The 15,593-nt window shown below is 55.9% G+C and overlaps 1 protein-coding gene across 1 annotated transcript; it reads left to right on the top strand.

Moving 5' to 3' along the window:
- The first annotated feature begins 6,418 nt into the window (after positions 1–6,418).
- Positions 6,419–10,653, top strand: MSX1 (msh homeobox 1). Its single transcript, XM_055245709.2, has 2 exons — positions 6,419–7,108; positions 9,454–10,653. Exons 1-2 carry the CDS (start codon positions 6,640–6,642, stop codon positions 9,894–9,896), a joined length of 912 nt encoding a protein of 303 aa, XP_055101684.1. The 5' UTR covers positions 6,419–6,639; the 3' UTR covers positions 9,897–10,653.
- Positions 10,654–15,593: the final 4,940 nt, after the last annotated feature.

Here is a 15,593-nt window from a genome sequence, read left to right as displayed (position 1 = left end):
AGAAGCAGTGCAGAGAGCGGAAGAGACAGAGGCTGCGAGACCTACCCACAGAGACCAAGAGAGACGCTCGGAGGGGAGACCGCCTTAGGCGCAGAGATTCAGAGGCAGACAGACAGGCAGACAGACAGACAGAAGGATACAGGAAAGGAATGTCGCCGAAAGGCAGGGACAAACCTGAGTCCTAGAAAAATAAGAGACTCCTCCCACCCACCAGGCTGTCCGCGGGCCGCCTTGTCGCAGAAAGGCAGCTCCCCAGCCCCGCAGAGTCCCGACAGCTGCCCCCGCGAAGGTGGGGCGCGGGGCGGATTTTCCGGGGGAAATTCTCTCCCTGGACGCCCCTCTTTTCCAGCCTCAGCTCTGGCCTTTCTCGGCATCCCCAGCTTGCCTTCAGTTTCACTCAATATCTGGGTCTCTCAGAGGCGTCGGGAGGTCTTCGGTTCTCTCCGTCTCCGTGTCCACAGAAGGACCCTCCCCAACCCTCTGTGGCTCTGCGCCTCTTGGGCCAGGGCATCTCTGTCTCCCGGAATCTCTTGATCTTTGCTCCTGCCCGTCCTCGCCCATTTCAAAGACGACAAACAGAGGCTTAGAAAAATTGGCCCTCCACCCTCGGCTGGTTACCTGGCTCGCAACCCTGGGTCTGTTTTCTTCTCAGAGAGACCTGAGATCCTCGACATTTCCTAAATTCATGGAAAACCTCGACAGTGTTCAGGACTCCCAAAGAAGGTGGTGGGCGGAAGGGGGAGGAGCATAAGAGAAAAGCAGTGAGTACGGGCCCGAAGACCCATTTCGTGGATTGGGGGAGGGACGGGGAGGCCGTTCTACACAAATACTGCGAGCATCCTATGGTTTTTTTTTTTTTTTTTTTTTTTTTTTGAGACAGGGTCTTGCTTTGTTACCTAGGCTGGAGCAGTGGAGCGATCGCTGCTCACTGCAGGCTTGATCTCCTGGGCTCAAGAGATCCTCCCGCTTCAGCCTCCCGAGTAGCCCGGACCACTGGCGCGCGCCACCACTCTTGGCCTTTTTTTTTTTTTTTTTTTTTTTTTTTTTTTTTTGGTATAGGCAAGGTCCCTCTATTTTGCCCAGGCTGGTATTGAACTCCTGGGCTCAAGCGATCTTCCCGACTTTCAAAGTACTGGGATTATAAGCGTAAGCCATCGTCCCTACTCGCTATATTTTAATGCATTTCGTCTTTTGAAAGCGCCCGGAGAGAGGCTGCACCCGCGAGTGAAGGGAGTGGATTCCAGGCGTTCAGACCCACCTGCGAACAGATCCTGGTGCCACTACTAACCATCTGTGTGACCCTGAGCAAGATACTTAACCTCTCTGATTCTGTTCTTTCATCTGAGGGGGAGCGGGAGGAAATCTGACAATAATACGTACCTCCCAGAGTAGAGAGGATTATAAGAGATAAAGTTTGTGAAACCTCTGACAAGGGGCCTGACACCCAGCTCAATATAAGTCAGTTCTCTTCCTCGCATTCCCTCCAACCCCCTGCCGGAACCGAGATGGGGCCCACGGCGGGCTGCGCAGGGCAGAGCTGGAGGGGAGAAGGGCCAGCCTTCCTCCGCCGGGGGTGGGCAGAGCCAGAATGGAAGACGTTTGGTCGACCCTGGAGCCTCGGGGTCTGCCTGACATCTCCGGGCTTAAATAACCGTGCGCCTTTGTTATTCGTCGGCAGCAAAGTGGTTCGTTACGCCTGATTGGTCTAATTGCTTTGAAATGGGATATATTATCTATAATTATAGAGCTCTAGGAGAGCCGGCCGGCCTCTCCTTTCATCTTCCCAAGTGCACCCTCACGTCGCGATCACATTAATTTGGGCCATTTGAAAGGGGGGGGAGGTTGGGGCTCTCTTCTCCTGCTGATCCTAGCCCTGCTCACCCCCTTCCAAATTTAAAGACACAAGGAAGCCCGGGCCTGGGACGGTAGGGAGAGCAGAAAGTGGGGGAAGGGCGGGATGGGGGCAGAAGCCGCGAGTGGGGCTTGTCAATTTCGCCCTGGCGCCGGGTGAAATCCACTCCACGCGGACTGTACCACTGCACAAGCTGCACCAACTTTGAGGAGGATTTAGCAAGAAGGAGGAAACATTTTCACATGACTTTTTATTTTGACTTCGCTGTTAAAAGGAGGTACCAAAACTCCTGAAAAGCGCAAGTTCTGCCCAGGGCTCCGGAAAGCAGAACGCTGTTTTTCTCCAGGTCTGTGTCATGGATCTTCAGCCAGTAGCTGAAGACTCCCTGGAGTTCTCAGGGCTCAGAGTTTTTCTCTGGAAAGCTGTGAAGTCCTCCCGAAGTTAGTGACTCCCAGACAGTTTGCTGAACCTGACTCCCAGCCCCTCACTTCTAGGCGACAGAGGCCAAAAGAGTGGAGGATAGCTGGGTCGGGAGTCCCCCTTCGCAGATTGGGAGACCCCGTGACGGTGCTTTCTGTCTGCCCGTCAACCCCCACTCCCTCCCCGGAACAAAATACCTCGTCTCTCTCCCCCTCCGTCGCCCTCCTGGCGATTGGTGAATTCCCACCAAAATAAATCGTTCCGGGTAATCGGTTTTCATAGCACATTCATTCTATTAAAGAGGACTGTTTGGGGCTCGCTAATTGCCGGGGGATCCCACTGAGCTGCACATTTTAAAAAATGCACGCGGGATTCCTGGGCCGAGGTCACAAAATGCAGTGGAAAGAGGGGGAGGGGGCAGAAACAAAAACCCGACGGAGGCGACGACAAATGCCGAAGTGAGAAGCCAGCCTCCAGGCTCTTCCAACCGGTGCAGCAATACCCAGATAGGGATAACCGTCTTTAAGATGGGGTCCTTCTAAAAATTAATCTTTGCACGGGAGTGGTGTATACCTAGCAACACCACCATCCCTGCCTCCATCCCCCCAACCCCCGCAAAATTTTAGGGAAAAAAAAAAAAAACCACCTAAACCCACCACCAGTTTAGTTGCCCAGAAAGTAGACGAAGTATCGATAATCCGTCTTCAAGATCCGAAATGCAGAGGCGCTCTACTTGGGGGCGGGGAGTGCTTTAGGATGCCTGAAAATGAGGGGAGATGGAGCGCGGGGGGAGGGGAGGGAAGTCTAGAGGATGGAAGCGGAGCGCCAGTCCCGGAGCTTTATCTGCTGCGGGCCAGCCCTACCCTTGCCAGGCAAGAATTACTGCCTGGCTTTCTCGGCTGCAGCGGCAGCGCAGAGAAATGCCTGGGGTACGAACGCCTCGAGGTTAGAGCTGGCGGCGAGATAACAGGCTCAGCCCCCGGGCCTGCCTGCTCGCTGAACCCCTGGGCCGGGAAATCGGTAAAGGCCTAGACAAAAAATAACTCAGAGAAGGCTCCCTCTCACTGCCCCTCTAACTCGTGCCTTTCCTCCCCCGGGAACAAACAACGCTCTGGGAAACAGGCAGACATTTTATTTCTTTTATCTGACTCCTTTCTCTTGAGACTGCCAGCACTTTTCTCTCTCAATCCAGGGGCAGAGCAATGGGAGAGCCCCGCGCTTTTCTGACACGGAATCGAGTCTGAACCCCCTTCTCTGCAGATGCACTCTTCTGGCCTAGCAACGTTTACACGCGGTTAACCCGCCGCGCGGGGCGACAGCAGACAGGAACCCAGGCTGAACCTATAAAGAAGACACCGTGGCGTTCAGACTCGGCTCGGGAAGCCGAGGGGCTGGCTGCGGGGCCGGGGCTGCGGGGCCAGGCGATTTGCTCCCTGGAGGCAGGGGCGCGACTTCAAGGGCCCGTGCGCCGGGTGCAGCCTTTGATCCGGCCGCCGCTGGCGCCTTAAAACAACATCCTCGTCTGCCTATTAGGCGCGCTGAGGAATCGTGACACATTGTTTATCCCCGCAATTAGCGATGCGGCCCTTTTCAGGCCGCCCGCCCCCCGGCCCCCCCACCCCCCAGCGCGGCGGAGTCCAGGCCTTGCTGCGCTGCTCAACTGCGACTGCCGCAAGCTCCACACTAGCCCCCGCTGCACCCTGCGGCTCCACTCTCTGAGTTCAAGTCCCCGCTCAGCCCTAAATCAGGGGTTCTTAACTGGAGGACTCCAAGTGGGTCCAGAGCCCCTAAAGTTGTCTGCACCGTTGCTTGTAATGTGTTTTTGTGGATGTGCATTTTTCTAGGGAAGAAGTTCTTGGCTGTATCAGATTCTTAAAGAGACCTGGGAGCAAAACATTTGGAGAAGGAGGGCGAGGGCGGAACTAAGCAAAGACTCGAAAAGGCACACTGCTCGCTTTTTAAATGGCCCCAAAAGCAGATAGGCCTCTGTTTCCTCTCCCCCTTTAACCTGGCGCAAAGGGAGATTCTGGCTGGGCGCGGAGGGGGTTGTTCTGGCGAGAGTTTGATTAGAAAGGGAGCAATAGAAGTTCGCCGTCCTGGAATCGCTTGAACCCGGGAGGCGGAGGTTGCAGTGAACTGAGATCGCGCCATTGCACTCCAGCCTGGGCGACAAGAACAAAACTCCATCTCAAAGAGGAGGAGGAGGAGGAGGAGGAGGAGGAGGAGGAGGAGGAGGAGGAGGAGGAGGAAAAAGAAGTTGTTGTTCGCCGTCCTGGCTGGGCTACCAGCAAGGTATTTGCCCTACAGCCTTGCTCAGCCTCAGCGAGCTGAGCTTCAAAATTGGGTCCTAAGTTCTTCTATCCTTGTACCCTCTCGGGCAAACCTCTGGAGGCCCCGGTGCACCGCGCGTCCAGCAGCCCAACTCGAGCTAGAGGCCCCAACCAGTGCCCAGTGCCTGAGTTGCAGTCTTGGGTCCGTTAGAAACCTGGAGATGAGCGTAAAATTCAGATGCAGGTATTCCCGAACTTCCCCAGGCCTCAGCATATCTCGGCAGCCTGTGGACAGATGGGAGGCTACCAATCGCTCCGGCGTCCGCAGCCCGACCCCTGCCGCCAGACCCCGGACGTCTTCCGGGTAATAAAGTCCCCGCTCTAATTCATTTTCCCTAATCTGGACGCCCCTAATCTACAGCTTTTATTGCGCCCAGTTAAAAGTCGAGGGAATTCGCTGTCCCTCCGCGCTCGGATAATTACCCCTAAATGGCCACGGCAGCCCCTTGTGTTTCCTGGAGATTAGAACCCCGCAGTCATCAATGGCAGGGCCGAGTGAGCCGCCAATCACCTCCGCTCACTCCCTGAGAGCCGCTGGCCTGGGCTGCGGGAGGAGACGCCATAAAGCGACAGGCGCAGAAAATGGCCAAGCCCTGACCCCGCTTCAAGCAGATCTTGCATCTCCCCTGACCCCAACTCATTTTTTCTGTTTTTATTATTATTATTATTATTAACAGCTAACATTAAATGACGTTTTCTCCGAAATTGGCAAAATAAAAGTTCTCAAGTCCCACACCAGAGTCCACCTCCAGGAACTTTCCTCTTTTCCCGGCCCCCTCCCCTAAATGTGCCTCTCGCCTCCAGGATCAGCGACCCACAGATAGGGACATGTCATTGTTTCCGCGGACGCGTTGTTTGAGGTCACGTTAAGGCCAGATCAGTGTTTCATTGACGATTCTGTTGGTTTTATTTCAGTAAGTTCTATATCAAAAGGATCTGGCAGCTCCTTTCCCCGCCCGGGCGCTATAGGTGTTGTGACCTTTGGCACAGAAGTTCAGAGCGAGGGTCGGGTGGGGGGGAAATACACATCGTGTATGAAAACTGACTGCAGATTCTAGATAATCTTACGTATTCTCACATCCTTGGCACCACAGGAAGCTAGCTTCTTCCCGCAAGGTTTACTTCAGCTCTGAGTTAGAGACAAAGGCCCACTTTTACCTCGAGGTAAAGTTTAGAAGATTTCAGAACAGGAAGAAAATGAAGGTTTGGTTTTGTTTCGTTTCTTGAAAAGAAGTTAATAGTATGTCTTTCTTCTAGGATAAATAGCCATGCGTATTTTTTAAAAATATATAAAAGGAATGCGTAAGAAATGACCTCAACTCAAATTATTGTGGTAGAAGAAGAGGGGGGGTCAGATAGTGGAGAGGGGCACAGGGAAACCCAGCCACAGACTAAAGAGAAAGGTAAAAGCAGCAGTAGAGGAGAGAAACAAGGACGGGGGGGTGGGAAGAGGAGCGGAAAAGAGGACTGAGGAGGGGAGGGGAGGAGAGGAGGGCAGAAGAGAAGGAGCGAGAACAAGGGAAAATCCCCCGGGAACACAGAAAGATAAGAGACCCAGGAGGACTCCCGCAGAGAGGGCCTCCTGGGCTTCAGCGCAGAGGAAAGTTTCCCGGGCACCCCCTCTCCTCCCCTGCCCTCCGCCGCCTGGGCCCTGCCCTGCGCGCCCCCAGGCCCAGCGCGCCTCCGGGCGAGTCCCCAGGAGCGCGGCCCAATGGATCGCTCCGGGCCCGCCCCCTCGCGCGCTGATTGGCCGCCGCCGTGCTGGCCTCGCCTTATTAGCAAGTTCTCTGGGGAGCCACGGCAGGGCCCGGAGCCGGCGAGTGCTCCCGGGAACTCGGCCTGCGCGGCGGCGGCGACCCGGGGCCAGGCCCAGCACGCCGGAGCTGGCCCGCTGGGGAGGGGCGGGAGGCGCGCGCGGGAGGGTCCGCCCCGCCAGGGCCCCGGGCGCTCCCAGAGGCGGGCCGCGCTCCCAGCCAGCCCAGAGCCCATGCCCGGCGGCTGGCCAGTGCTGCGGCAGGAGGGGCGGCCCAGCTCTGCATGGCCCCGGCTGCTGACATGACTTCTTTGCCACTCGGTGTCAAAGTGGAGGACTCCGCCTTCGGCAAGCCGGCGGGGGGAGGCGCGGGCCAGGCTCCCAGCGCCACCGCGGCCACCGCAGCCGCCATGGGCGCGGACGAGGAGGGGGCCAAGCCCAAAGTGTCCCCTTCGCTCCTGCCCTTCAGCGTGGAGGCGCTCATGGCCGACCACAGGAAGCCGGGAGCCAAGGAGAGCGCCCTGGCGCCCTCCGAGGGCGTGCAGGCGGCGGGTGGCTCGGCGCAACCACTGGGCGTCCCGCCGGGGTCTCTGGGAGCCCCGGACGCGCCCTCTTCACCGCGGCCGCTCTGCCATTTCTCGGTGGGGGGACTCCTCAAGCTGCCAGAAGATGCGCTCGTCAAAGCCGAGAGCCCCGAGAAGCCCGAGAGGACCCCGTGGATGCAGAGCCCCCGCTTCTCCCCGCCGCCGGCCAGTGAGTAGCCAGAACCCAAGCGCCGAGGGAGGGGGCCGGGCGGGGTGTGGGACCCGAGGGCTCCTGCTGGCCTCCGGCGCCTGCGTACCTGCAGCCAGTGCTAGGGAGCCGTGGGCTGCAAGGCCGGGTCTTGCGCCTCCCTCCACTCCCACCCAGGAAGAAGGTTCCAGACCTCCTCGCCTTGGCCCGGAGACGCTGCGGGTGGGAGTTAACGGATAGGACACCGATGTCTGGGCACCCTGTCCTCCTGCTCCCACCAAACGACCCCGGGGGTCCATCCCTCATCTGATCCCAAACTCTGTTTCACCGGCTTCACCCCAGCGGATGAATGTGTGTGGTGCGGACATCTTCCCCGCACCCGGAGTTTCACTTTCTCGCAGTAGGAGCTGGTGTCCCCCAGCCCCTCTTCCCTTTCAAGTACCTCTTTGCCTAGAGGTTCCGAAGCTCCTACAGAATTCTATCTCCTCATGCCCTTTGAGTTTGAGGCAGATAATTGGTGCTTTGGGCGGATGGATGATTCAGGGGTGGGGACATTCAGGTTCCAGTGGAGGAGGCGGGGCACCAAGTCAATTAGGGGATAGGCGCCCCCTCTAATCCTATCGGAAGCTCCCAAAAGTCTAGGACTGAGCCATTAAAGTGGATTCCAGGTGCCCAAGGCGGTTCGCTCCAAGGCCTCACGGCCCCCTGGCTGCTCTACTCAGAGAACACGCTCCGAGATATTTCAGGAGCACGGGAAATTCCCAAGTTTTCCTCGTTTCCTCCGATTATTTTGCTCGGCATAATAGCAGCCAGATTTCAATGGCGTGATGCTGAGGAATGATTTTTATCTGGGGATTAAACGTCTTTGAAAGGCCAGTCACTCCCTAAGCCTAATGGCCGGAGAAGGTGGCCCCGCTCTGGGTTGTCGCCGCTGAAGGGAATGACGTTTCTCTCGGCGCCCGCCCCTCGGGCGGCCCGGCGGAAAGCTAGTTGGGGGCCAAGCGCTTCCCGGACTCCCGGTGGCCTCCAGCGGGGAAGAAGCGGGGTGTTAACACGAGATTTCGTTTGACTCACATCCTGGTGGTCTGAAAGTCCAAAGGATCCTTGTGTTTTCTTTGTTTTTTTTTGTTTGTTTTTGTTTTTTTTCTGTTTGTAGTTGTTGTTTTTTAGAGAAGTGTGAAAAAATGCATACTTAGGCAAAACCCGCGTGGTGAAACATCTTCGGTTTGAATTCACTTTCTGCCAGGAAAGCTGCTGCATAGGCAAAGTGTCCTTTCCAACGCTTAGGGCCTTGGGCCCCAAGACCCCAAAGTCAAAGCGATCCCGGCTGTGTTGGGAATAATTTGTTCCACATTTTATCCGGGGGCATTCCCCATCGGACCCCATCCCCGACCTGCACTAGTCCTGCACTCTGATGCTTCTTCACTGTCCACCCTTGAGGTTTATTTTGAAGCCAAAAGAAAAAGACAGCTGGGCATGTCGGTGTCTGCTGACTATGCCACAGGTTGAGGGGAGAGGCGATCTCAACACTCCCCCCCCCCAACAACACCAACACACACACACACACACACACACACACACACACAAACGTTTGAGTGGGGCCAGAGGGCCCTGGCGCCAAGGGTGAACGCGATCCAACAGAGGACTGAGACAATCTAAAGAAAAAGCCCATTAGAATAAAGCAGCCCCTCGTTCTCCGCTCCAGATGACACTTTCTATTTCTAAGAGAGCTGGCCACAGTGCACCTTCCATAATGATCTGCGCTGCTCCACCTCTGGTGTGCGGGAACTACTCCTAGAATCCCGTAGGAGCGAAGTGTTCCGGGGAAAGTGTAGAATTTGATTTGGATTCTGTGCCACAAAACGGCCTAGCCCCGCACTGAAGCACTCCGTGGGCACTGATAAATGTTTGACCAACACGTAAAACTAAATGTGCCCTTGGGCTGGGCGCAGGGCCTCTTGCTGCATGTTTCGTCAACTGTATTAACATCCACCTTTCCTCTGGGTGGCCCTGGGAGGAGGCCCGCCATGAAGGCCTTCCTAAGCCACCAGGCAGCACAAAGGTGACTCCACATCTTCCCAGCTGTTTAGGCCCAAGATGTGGACATCGAGGCTTCAACATGGGTATTTTTCTCCTGGAATCTTAGTTTCTTCATTTGCAAAACGTAGACAGGAACTTCTCCCCTGCGGGGTTGCAATAGAAATTGGAGAAAATATATTTCAAGTGCCTTGCACAATGTCCGGCACCGAGGCACTTGGCGACACTCAATATCTGGTATTGTTTGGCTATTATTACTACTTCTTGGGCTGATTATGCTCCAACTCTTCTCTCTTAACCCCTTGCTGTTTTTTTCTTTCGGCCCTCAGGGCGGCTGAGCCCCCCAGCCTGCACCCTCCGCAAACACAAGACGAACCGTAAGCCGCGGACGCCCTTCACCACCGCGCAGCTGCTGGCGCTGGAGCGCAAGTTCCGCCAGAAGCAGTACCTGTCCATCGCCGAGCGCGCGGAGTTCTCCAGCTCGCTCAGCCTCACTGAGACGCAGGTGAAGATATGGTTCCAGAACCGCCGCGCCAAGGCAAAGAGACTACAAGAGGCAGAGCTGGAGAAGCTGAAGATGGCCGCCAAGCCCATGCTGCCACCGGCTGCCTTCGGCCTCTCCTTCCCTCTCGGTGGCCCCGCAGCTGTAGCGGCCGCGGCGGGTGCCTCGCTCTACGGTGCCTCTGGCCCGTTCCAGCGCGCTGCGCTGCCTGTGGCTCCCGTGGGACTCTACACGGCCCATGTGGGCTACAGCATGTACCACCTGACATAGAGGGTCCCACGGTCGCCCACCTGTGGGCCAGCCGATTCCTCCAGCCCTGGTGCTGTACCCCCGACGTGCTCCCCTGCTCGGCACCGCCAGCCGCCTTCCCTTTCACCCCCACACTGCTCCAGTTTCACCTCTTTGCTCCCTGAGTTCACTCTCCGAAGTCTGACCCCTGCCCAAAAGTGGTTGGAAGAGTCCCTTAGTACTCTTCTAGCATTTAGATCTACACTCTCGAGTTAAAGATGGGGAAACTGAGGGCAGAGAGGTTAAGAGATTTATCTAAGGTCCCCAGCAGAATTGGCAGTTGAACAGAACTAGAGGCCGTGTCTCCTGCATAGCTTTTCCCTGTCCTGACACCAGGCAAGAAAAGCGCAGAGAAATCGGTGTCTGACGATTTTGGAAATGAGAACAATCTCAAAAAAAAAGAGACGAGCAAGCCAGGGAGATGAATCCTAGCTTCTTCCATTGGAAAATTTAAGAGAAGTTCAACAACAAAACATTTGCTCTGGGGGGCAGGGAAAACACAGATGCGTTGCAGAGGTAGGTTGAAGGGACCTCTCTCTTACCAGTACCAGAAACACAATTGTAAAATTAAAAAAAAAAAAAAAACTCTTTCTATTTAACAGTACATTTGTGTGGCTCTCAAACATCCCTTTGGAAGGGATTGTGTGTACTATGTAATATACTGTATATTTGAAATTTTATTATCATTTATATTATAGCTATATTTGTTAAATAAATTAATTTTAAGCTACAAAAATTATCTCTTTACTGATTGACTCTTTTATTTTAATTTTGCTTCTTGCTATCTCTTTATGTGTACAGTTGCTTTTCAGTTTGATGGTAGTTTTACACCAGTAACTTTGAAAGGTGATAACAGGGTATGCAGGGATAGAGGGGGTTGTCTTTTTGAACACACAGGACAGATCTGCATTAGGAAAGTCAAGTGGAGAGTTGAAGCAATTACCTAGGATAATTAGGCTCAATTTTCCAATTCACTTTAAGCTGAAATCGACACTTACTCTGGCAACCTATAAGCAACTCTTGCGTTCTTTCTCTCCTTTTAACCTGTCTATGAAAACAAAGCAAATCGCCCAAATGGTTTGATGACTGTGGACAGCTAATCCAGACAATTCCCACCTCCGAAAATCTGTTTTTCCCACAGGAGGCCAGGTGGGGGATGGAAGTCATTGCGTTGCCTCTCTAAATTACCCCCAGTGTAGACGCGGTTTGTGGAACCAATTTCGAGCTGCCAGAATATAAGAACCTTCTCACCCCCTATTCTGGCCGCTACAAACACAACACAACCTAACAAATTTTACAGAAAACCCAGGGCCACCTTCCACTCTCGCCTGGAAAGTCCTCTGCAGGAGCCCTGTTTCCAAGCCCTCACAAACTCGGTTTTTCTTAAGATCAGTCTTCCAGGAGAGTATATTTGAACACGCGCCAAGTTTAGCTTTCCGGGGAATTCTTCAAGGACGCTGAATGCAGAAGATTACCCCCTGATAAATAAAGCCTGTTAAGCTCCAGGCACCGCTCTGTTCTCTTTCGTGTTCGGGCGGCGGCAGACCTGCGCATCCCTCTCCTCCTTCAGCCTGTGTCCCGCGGTGGGCCGCTCCTCCAAACTCCACGCAGGATAGCGCCGGACAGTCTGCATTAAGCCGTTAAGGGGGAGGTCAGTAGACTCAAGATGGTTCGAAACCTGGGTACCTGCGTCGGACTTGGGCAGGGGTGAACAGCTCCACAGATGGAGACGTTAAAAGCAGAGTCCCAAGCGCAGCGCGCGGTTTCTAGCCCCAGGACCCTGAGGTCGGCCTAGGAATTCCCAGCGAGACCAGGGTTGCGGGAACGCGCCCTGGGCAGGTTCTGCACGGGCGCCGGGCATATTCCGGGGCATCCTGGGCTTCAGATCCTCCAGCCTCTGCAGCTCGGCCAAAGGTTCTGTCTTCCCTGGCTGGAGCTGCATTATGAACTTGTTACAACCCCGCTCCTTAAGAAAGAAAAGCTTGCTGTGGGGGGCAGTTTCGCTCTTGGGAAGCCCCGGAGCTCTTGCCCTCGGCCTGGGAACTTCTAGAAAAGCACCAGAGCCCGGGTCTGGGCCTTTTTGCCCCCCAAACGGGAGCTATGCATAACAAGGTCTCAGACTTCCACACCACGCAGCTCTCTAAAGGTGCTTTAGGGCTGAAGTGCCTCGCCGCGTTTTTTTCTTTTCTCTATAAATTAAGTAACCCTCGAATGACTGCGCGCAGGACGCCCGGCTCTGGCAAATCTAGGTTCTTTTCTAGAACACGGTAGAGACGTCCTTGTCGTGGGGTTAGTATTGAACTTGAAGTCAGAGAACCAGTGTGGTTCAGTGTGGATCAAGCCCTCCACTTACTATGAAAGATCACATCATCTCTCTGCACCGCCGTTTTCTCGTCTGTGAAATGGGCCTTGGACTCTTCCCCCTACACCCCAGGATTTGGCGGAAGTGTCGACAAGCCCCCGCGCGGGAGGGCACCCAGGGAATACCGGGTGCATCTGACTTTTCTTGGCTTACTGCGCACCCGCAGCACTGAAGTTTTTTCCGCGCGTCCGTGATAGGGAAATGGCAGGGCAGAATCGGATGTCTCCCCCGGCCCCGGCTCCAGGGCCTCCTGGCTCCTTGGAGTTTGGCAATTTAGGGTAGAGGCAAATTTAGAGCAACATAATTGCCGTAATGAGCAACGGCTCGCGCTCTGCAGACGCGTCGCGGCTCCAGCGAGGCGGTAGCTGCAGGCGAGGCGGGCACGCCTCCCCGCCCCCTCCCTGCGCCGCAGCCAGGGTGCGAGGGCCCCGCCGCCCTGGGACCCCGGCCCGCGCGCGCCTCCGCCTCTGGCTGCTGGCCTTGGATAGGGGCTTCCTTCCACTTCTGGGCCTCCGAATCTCCCCATTTTTGTTTCTGTCCGTCTAGCCCGTTCTTTGCCCCCCCCCCCCCCGCTTGTTTCCGCATTCCCTCTCTGAACAGGGTGTGCACACAGAAGGTGCTCGATAATTGTTTGCTGGATCGGAGCGGCGCGCTGGTGTGGGGAGAAAACCCAGAGCCACAGTCAGCCGGGTCCGGCCGGAAATCGCGGCTGCGCTCCCGGCACTGCTTCTCATCCATCCCGGTCCTTCGAACTCGGTTCCCTGGTTTATCAATTGAGGGCGGAGTGGGCAGGGGCTTCCTGGGCCTGTTCCTTTAGGACCAGTTTCCTTCTCTGGCAAGAAACATGGGATCTACCAGGCGGAGAGGCGGGCCACCTTCCGCGCTGGGAGGTAGTGATGGAGCAGTCTGCACTTACAGCCTACTGTGTGCCGGGAGTTCCCGCTCACGCTGACTCCCAACAAACCTAGGAGATTTTTATAGCGCAAAGGAGTGCGGCTCAGAGAGGTGATGTGGTTTTCCCAAGGTTACACAGTTAATGAAGGACATAGCAGGAATTCCAACCCGGATTCCACTCGAGGATCCGGCTTTTCCCGCATTGCCCATCTCCATCTGGTTGAGGGTCACCTGGTACCTGAGCAGCTCTCCCGCGAAGTGCGCGTCGCGCTGGAAAACGGAGCGCAGAATCCGGGAACTAGTTCTGAATTTAACTCCTTGCGCTCTAACCACGAACAGGCACTGTCCCTCGAGGAATGAGAGGGGCGTCTCACCGGCCCTGCACGCTGTGAAAGCGTTTTCGTTTTGTTGGGGAGGAGACGGAAGCCTCATTTTGCAAATTCAGCTTCTGACCACGCAGTCAAGACCAAAGCAGTCTGTGGCGTGGAAGCGGGGCAGAAGCGAGGTTACCTGGCGGCAAGGGACCTGGAGCGCCTTGAGCTTTGAGCATAGGTCCGCAGGGCGCGGGCAGTTGGGGACCGGGAGGCTGGGGTGGGGCTGAAGAACTCGCGCTAAGAGCTCCTTATTTTAAGGTTAGTTTCTCGGATCGCTGAACCCGGGACTGAAGGCCCAGATTGAGCAGGAGGCCCAGTGAGGACAGTTACTGGTGAGGAAGGGGCCCCGAGTGCGAATCCTGCAGCTGAGCCCTCCTTAGTGACCCAAGGCCGGGAGGTGAGCCCAGCCCGGTCCAGGCCTGCGCCCCGCCTAGAGCCCTCGGGGGCGCAATAGGAAGCGGCGAGGAGAGGCCGCGGCCGCCTTTCAACTCTGCGGCTGGCGCCGGCCTGGCCGGGCCCCCGAGGCCGCACGGCCTCCAAGGTTCCGTCCCGCCCTCCCAGCAGCTCGCATCGCCCCACAGTGGAACAGTCCCCCGGCCCCGACGCCGGACGCCCTGGGAAGCCCCCGACCCCCAAGTGCCACCACCAAGTGCCCACTCTCCAGAGCACTCCCAGGCCCCCACTCCAGACTTGTGGAATTTTTTCCGCTCCACTCAACAGCTCCCACGCCTGCCGCGCACTCCGCCCCCTTCCCAGGCCTAGGGGGACCCTGCCTCCACCTCGCCTGCCTCCCCCACAGCGCCCTCCCGCGGCCATCAGCTCACAGCCAGCTCTCCCAGCGCCTGCTCACTGTAGTTCCGGTGCTGGACGCTGGCCTTGGCTCCCTGCGTGACGAGTAGATCCTCAAGTGCGCACACGCACACGACCAACACACGTCATCCACACGACATACCAACACACACCGAAACAGACACACATGACACACACATGCAACACATATGTATAACCCATATGCAGACACCAACACACACGGTACACACAAACAAATCAACACACATCACCCGCCACACATACCTAGCACATACACACAAGGCTGACAAATACAAACACAACACATAAATCAACACGTATCACCAACACACCCAGCCACGCACAACCAACACATGCTAGACACAAAACCAACACACACCCAACACCCACAATCAACACATCCAACACCCAGAAGCCCTAGTTATAGAGGCAACCATACACACTCAAGGCCACTCTCTAACATCTCTACAGGGGTTCTGGTGACACAGACACATATAATATTGGGAGAAAGGGGGAGGGAGACCCTAGAGATAGACATAGATGGGAGAGAGAACCAAGGAGGTGCTGTATTGAGAGGCTTTCAGACTCAGGGACTCCAGGGAGGAGGAGCAAAGCCCTCAGCGGCGGAAGCTCAATACAGCAAGTGAGAAGCTCAGCTCAGAGTGCAAGGCCTGAGAGTGCTGGGTGCTCTGCTGTGCTGACACCAGAGGGTAAGCGCGGGGTCTGGCTCCACGCACGTGGGGTCAATCTCCGGACACAGTCCTTTTACTGGAAGGCCTGGAGAATCGCCTGAGGGAACGCTGGGAGCCCCCCTCCAAGAACAGCCAGTGACTTCAGCTCTCCTTTCTCCTCCTGGGTCCCCACCTCTGGGACCCCCTCCGGCCCCACCTCGTCCTGTACACCCACCTTCTCCCACCTAGTCAGAGGGTTTCAGAATGCCTTGATCAGACCCAACACCCTGCTCATTCTCCACGGACCAAGGCCAGAGATCTGGAATGCCCATCCCACCTCCCCTGGACAGAGAAGGTGGTACTTCAAGAAGCAGTCGCAGACCCTGGTTAGGGTGGGTGTCGAGTCGCTGGCCTGGAGTCAGATCATCTACTTGCACATTTTGGTTTTGGTACTTACTGTGTGACTTTGGGCAAGTTCCTTAACTTCACTGAGCCTCGCTTTTTCCATATAAAGTGTGGAATCGTCACAATTTCTTCTATTGTTAAGGGAATAAGATGAAATGCTCTG

The sequence above is a fragment of the Symphalangus syndactylus genome, chromosome 16, assembly GCF_028878055.3.
Source record: "Symphalangus syndactylus isolate Jambi chromosome 16, NHGRI_mSymSyn1-v2.1_pri, whole genome shotgun sequence".
NCBI lineage: Eukaryota > Metazoa > Chordata > Mammalia > Primates > Hylobatidae > Symphalangus > Symphalangus syndactylus.
Note: the sequence above shows the minus strand (reverse complement) of the source record. Positions and strands in the feature narration are given on the sequence as shown.

Coding starts and splice junctions, on each gene's coding strand:
- MSX1 (XM_055245709.2), top strand. CDS start 6,640: ATGGCCCCGGCTGCTGACATGACTTCTTTGCCACTCGGTGTCAAAGTG. Junction 7,109..9,453: donor CTTCTCCCCGCCGCCGGCCA/GTGAGTAGCCAG, acceptor TTCGGCCCTCAG/GGCGGCTGAGCCCCCCAGCC.